The 6,015-nt window shown below is 60.6% G+C and overlaps 1 protein-coding gene across 1 annotated transcript in view; it reads left to right on the plus strand.

Moving 5' to 3' along the window:
* Positions 1-4,613: 4,613 nt before the first annotated feature.
* The window catches only part of CHLNCDRAFT_58837 (hypothetical protein), a gene marked incomplete at its 5' end in the record, with an annotated part of 3,529 nt that continues 2,127 nt past the window's right edge, over positions 4,614-6,015 (plus strand). Inside the window, 5 exons of the mRNA XM_005844681.1 lie at positions 4,614-4,716; positions 4,989-5,071; positions 5,179-5,343; positions 5,580-5,711; positions 5,837-5,888. Of these exons, the coding sequence (XP_005844743.1) occupies positions 4,614-4,716; positions 4,989-5,071; positions 5,179-5,343; positions 5,580-5,711; positions 5,837-5,888 (535 nt within the window). The remainder of the gene's footprint in view (positions 4,717-4,988; positions 5,072-5,178; positions 5,344-5,579; positions 5,712-5,836; positions 5,889-6,015) is intronic.

A 6,015-nucleotide genomic window follows, 5' to 3' on the forward strand; every position in this document is an offset into this window, starting at 1 on the left:
TGCGCCATCCTCGCAGTGCACATCACACCCAGCACAAACCCAATGGTGCCAGCGCAGGTCCAGGCAAGCCAGATGGCACTAGAGGAGTAAGAAAGGGTGCAACATAGGTACTCCTTTATCTGGTGATACAGGGGGGCGATGCTGGCTGTCAGTGCCTGCTCCTCCAGCGCCCATACTGCAGGAGGGCCGGGCAGACAAGGGGGGACGGGTCACTGCAATATGTCACGCACGGGCGTTCCACTGCCAACGCCTTCATGAGGGCTGCGAGTGTGACAACATGCGTGCCGCAGCATGCAGCCGTGCCTGTGTTCGACACATTGGGCAGTAAACCCGTCACGTGGTCTAGGGCTTCGATGCAGCCAGGGCAGGCGTCGCCTTGCAACCCTGCTTGTATGAGCAGTGCCTGGACCTGCAGGCAGTAAACAGTAATGAGCAGGCAGGGAAGTGAGTAGCGTGAGACGGCATCCGCCGCGTGCGGGCCAGTGTACTGCCTGCCACCCCAGCTGCTGCAATCTACTGCTTCGCATGGGCAAGCCCACCTGTGGCAAACTGCCCATTTCGAGGACTTTACTGGCCACTGGCAGGATGGGCCCCTGCAAGCATTTCATAGAGATGGAAACCATCCACAGATAGTAACTATCCACAGAAGGTTAAGAGCAGCAGGGCATCGTGTCATAGAGAGATGGCAACCATCCACAACGGTACAGGGAGGCCTGCCTCCTGCCCCTGCCTCCTGCCCCTGCCTCCTGCCTCCTGCCCCTGCCAGGCGCCTGCCTCCTGCCCAGGCGGAGGCCTCCTGCCTCCGCCCGCCTCCATCCTGACATCCGCTCCCTAAGCAGCGCGACACACGCCTAATCTGAGCTATGACTGCGCATGCATGGCATGATTGGCAAAGACGCATTTTGTCTGTCAATGCATTTGAATTAAACCGCTGCACGTACTCACAGACACAAACTCGTGGAGCAAGTAGGTTGGAACGCCGATCAGCGAGTCCATCACCATTGCATCGGGAATCGCACGCAAGCCATAGTAGTAGCTGAAAATTGAAAGCACCTGCGACACAAGAAGAAACACACCATCTGGCTGCCTGCACCACGTGCCTGCCAGGAAGATGCGGCATGGACATGCAGGTGGGGCGCACCCGCTCCCTCCGCGTGGCCGCCACTTTGCGGTCTGCGAGCACCATGCTACTGTACTCGGCGTATAGGCAGGCGTCACTCGACACGACATACACAGATCGCAGGAGGCCCACGCCAAGGAACATCAAAAGACTAATATCGAGCCAGAAGAACAGCAGGGCGACAGTGGATGCTCGGTACCAGCGCAATGACCAAAAAGTCACCGCAATCACGACAGAAAACAGGATGGTGGTGCCAAACACGACTGCATCAGCAGCAGTTTGCAAGGGGCGAGAACGAGGCATGGGGTAGTGAGCAGCATGCAGCCTGAGCGAGGCGTCGCTGCATGCAGCTCCGCCCCCATCCCACCAGCAATGGGGATGAAGCGCCAGGTGTTCTCAATGGCCATGGTGGGGCGCTCCCAAGAGTGACGGATATCTTTAATAATCTTCGTTTAGCATGTATATTGCAGCAAAAAAGGGAATCACACAATCAAGGCCCACGGGCAGGTGCAGCCGCCAATGAGACAGGAGGGCACTGACTGCATCCTCCCTGCCCTTACATCACTCCTGGTGCAACACAACACGCCTTGCCCTGCCCACCTTCCTGAAGGTGTCTCCCAGCAGGGCCACGCCGCTGTCAATGCTCAGGTGGATGTTGTCGATGATGGTGGGCAGGCCCACAAGTGCCTCCACTGCTGTCTCCGCCCTGTTGCGCACCGCGGTCACGTTGGTGGAAGAGTTGAGGAATCGGGTGGTGGAGTTGAGAGCCGAGCCGATGGCAGTACTAGCATTGAACTTCTTGGACGAGGCGGCCACCACTGCAGCGAGGTCGCTAGAGTTCAGCCAGCCTACCACGGTGTCAAAGACCGTTAGAATCTCTGGTGCCTTGCTGGACACCACGCTGACATTGCTGCTCAAATCCAACAACTGGTGAACATGGCGGGGGGGGGGGGGGGGGGGGGGCGCGGGCGGCAACAGCCACGTTAAGTTTGGGTGCCTCTGTGGAAGTGAGGGCAGGGGCTTGCTGCAGTTGGGCAGGCCGAAGGCATGCCATGCACATGTGCAGAGCAGAGAGCAACGGCGGCGGTCCCACACCTACCTGCTGGCCCAGCAGATCCAGCTCGCTTTCGGCATTGGCCACCTGCTCCAAGCAGGGCAGGGTGGGGGATGTGTCCAAGCAGGGTGGGAGATGTCGGCAAGTGCTAAGGCGGGCATCGGTGTGGTCACGCCTGCCGGCCGCACCCACGCAAATTTACTCACTTTTTCGTTGACCACATTCACTATCTTCCAGAACTCTGAAATGGTATTAGATGTCAGAGCGATGCTCTCCACCATGCCCCAGCTGCTGATCCCGACCAGCGCCAGCGCAAACGTTAACAAAATGGCTTTGTACACAAAGGCTGCGTGGTCACGACGCTCGTGCATGGGGTGTATGGGTGCGTCTGCAGGCCAGTACGATGCATTCTCAATCTGCATTGCGTGGCAGCAGGCACATCAGCGATGGGACGCTCGTTACACGGACTGCTGGGCTGGGCAATGAAAGAGCGCGGCAGCAAAGCCGCCTGTGCGGCAAGTCCCACCCTGCAAGGTGGCCTCAGCCCTACCTGCTGCTCTCTACTGGTGAGGAATTGTGCCTGCTCCGCTGCGGCCCGCCGCTTGAAGCGCCACCGCTGTCCACATTGCATGCACAGCCACAGGAACCAGAAGATGAATGGGACCAGCGACAAGATGCCAAAGAATAATCCAGGGACCACAGATGGGATTAGCCTCTGCATGCAAGAGGCACATCACGGCGTTGGCAACCCGGGGCCTGCCAGCACAAGTCGGCGGCAAGCAGGTTGAGGAAGGAAGCAAACCTCGAGGTAGGACGAATCGGTGATGTCAAACGCAGCGGCATTCTGCAGGTTCACGTCTTCGAACTTTAGAGTAGAGCATTTGGGCAGGTAGGTAACAACGCCGTTGGCGATGACACCGCCACCGGGAGCTATCGTGATGTTCACCATTGGTGGAGGCCGCGCACACACACACGGTTTCTACTGGTGAACCGGGCGGGCGGCGGCGGCGGCGGTGTATCAGGCCTGGGCCCCGCGCCCGTCAGGAGCTGCTAGTGTCCCCGTGCAGTGGCTCGAGCGCGAAGGAGATGAAAACGACCCGGCGGGGTAGACGATGTTCAGTGGCCGACGCGTTCGGGCGCCGCGGGTTTGTGGCAACCCCCCCAAGTGAATGGGTGCGCTGGTTGCAGCCCAATGCATCCAGAATGAACGGTGGCCTGCCTGCATGCCACATGTGGTGCCAGCGGGCGCGCCGAACATGCGCTGCTGCGGTGTGAGCCACCTAATGATCTGACTGCGCGGAGGCCCCATGCATGCGCATTCCTCACACAGTCTGCAGCCCCTATTGTATGCCTGTCACGTTGGTTGCGATAGCCGGGGGGAAACAGTGTGCCAGGCAGCCATGCACGGTTTAACAAAAAAAAACAGCCCCGGTTCCTGGCTTGGAAGTGGCATTGCCCTGGCTGCATTCCGAGGATGGGCCTCGGCCAACCCTCACAATCGTAAACGAGCTGTGTGATGATTTGGGGCCTGCGCGGGTGGGCGGGCGGGCGGGCGGCGGCGGCGGCCAGCTGGCAGTTCCCCATGGGGCCCCACCTTTCATGCTAACCGGCAATTGCACGTCTTCGTGACACCTTGCCCCCTTACCTTGGGCCTCGCTCGACAGTCTGAAGGCACCTCACTTCACCTCCCTTTGCAGCTCCTGCCCGATCGGGGGTCCTGGTGGCAGCTAGAGCACCGGCCGAATGATGCCGAATGCAGCCATGCTCGACACCTGCAGGCAACCTGCCAACCTCCGACAGCAGGCGGGTGCTGGCAACCTGCTCCCTGTATGCTTGGGGCGCCCAGGATTGGTGCCACCGCGCGCCACTGCCGCTTTCATTCCTTCAGGTGCGGCTCCTGCTGCTGTGCTGTCGCGCTTGACGGGAGGACCGCCCCCGCTGGACAACGGCAGTGGGCTCTGTTGCCGTTGGGGCCCACCTCCTCTGGAACTGCACTGCTGCAGGGCGTAACCTGGCAGTGCGGCAGCATCAACGAAGCGTGCAGCCTATGGCGCCGGCCGGCGGAATGCCACCGCGCGTTGCAGCCGCTGCCGTTGCGGCGCCACAAGCAACACCTGCGGCTGCGGCCGACCCAGACACCCTCAAGTCTTACATGCGGGTACAGAATGGTAGCGATGTGCGCGGCGTGGCCATCGACACAAATACCGCGGAGCCCATCACCCTGACCCCCGCCATGATGTTCTTCATTGGCGCCGCGTTTGCAGGCAAGTGTCCGCCATAGGTATCCAGGCTTGCACTCACTCGCCTGCGCGATGCACTGCCCTGTTCGCAACGCATTGGACATGGTGCGCTGCAGAGTGGCTGGCTGGCAAGAAGGGGCGGCCAAGCAGTGCGCTTCGGGTGTCGATCGGGCGCGACCCGCGCCTCTCGTCCCCACTCATGGCCGCCAGCCTGGCAGCAGGGCTGGCCGACGCGGGGGTGTCGGTGGCGCGCTTTGGCGCCTGCACTACGCCAGCCATGTTCATGAGCTGCATCCTGCCAGGTGGGTTGTTGTGGTGCTGCTGGGGTTCAACACGGTGGCAAGTCAGCTGTGCTACACCCCCGGCCTGCCCATAACCAGCACTTGCACACCGCATCCTGCCCTGGTCAAAAGCCAATGCTGCTGATGTGGCACGTGCCTCCAGCGATGCAGGCAGGTGGTGGTGGTGGTGGGTAGGTGCGCGGGAGGAGGCAGCCGATGATCAAGCAGCCAGTCTGGAAGCCCCAGAAGAGTGCTGCCTGTGCTGACGAATAGTATCCCTGCTGCTCACACAGGCCACGAGTACGATGGCGCTGTCATGATCACTGCCAGCCATCTACCTGTCAACCGCAATGGAGCCAAGTTCTGCACCGCTGAGGTCTGCGCCTATGTGTGTCTGGGCACTTCAGCAAGGGGTTCTTACACCCACCCATTTGCACCTCATTCCCAGCGCACTTCACCAAAGTGTATTGGCTCCCTTTGCAGGGCGGGCTTGAGAAGAAAGACATCACCACGCTGCTGATGCGTGCTGCTGAGCTGGCAGTGGATGCAGGGCAGCTGCCGTCTGACCGCTATAACGACCACGCCTTTGTGATTACCGCGGCATTGCAGGCCAGTAGCGCGCTGGTGCGGGTTGTGGATTTCCTGCCGGTGAGTTTGCGGGTGCAAGCGGCCGGGAGCAGCGCAAGGGTGGTGGCCTCTGCCGGGTGGTGTGGCGGTAGACGCACACGGGTGTCTGCTGCATTACCGCGATTGCAATGGAATCGGGGCAGGGGCTGATCCACCGACATGCTCCTGCTGCCATCTCGTCTGATGTCATCATGTGCTTGCAAGGCCGCATCCGTCGTTCTGCCTTGTGGAGCACTGCCTTTGATGCTCCTTCGCAGGAGTATGCTGCCTACCTGCGCGAGGTGATAAAGAAGGCCATTGCAAACCCTGAGCACCCTGACTCACCGCTCGCTGGCTTCAAAATCGTCGTCAACCCAGGCAACGGCGGCGGCGCCTTCATTGCCGATCAGGTAGACCTGGCAACTGCCAGCTTGCAAGGCGAGATGTCCTGCTACTAGTAGATGTAGGGACCAGGGAAGGGTCTGCCTGCCCTGAGAGGCCTGCTGCGTGCTCAGGCGTCTCGCGCTCCCCACAGGTGCTGGGCCCGCTGGGTGCTGATGTGTCTGCCAGCATTAATATGGAGCCAGGTCAGTGTCTGCAGGTCAGTGTCTGCTTAGCAGACACTGGACTCACTTGTGCTTGCTTCCCTCTGCCAACCTGTTGTCCCCTGGCCCAAGCCATCCTGACTATGCACCTTCGCCTCTACTCCCCGTA

Source organism: Chlorella variabilis, assembly GCF_000147415.1.
Source record: "Chlorella variabilis unplaced genomic scaffold CHLNCscaffold_21, whole genome shotgun sequence".
Lineage (NCBI taxonomy): Eukaryota > Viridiplantae > Chlorophyta > Trebouxiophyceae > Chlorellales > Chlorellaceae > Chlorella > Chlorella variabilis.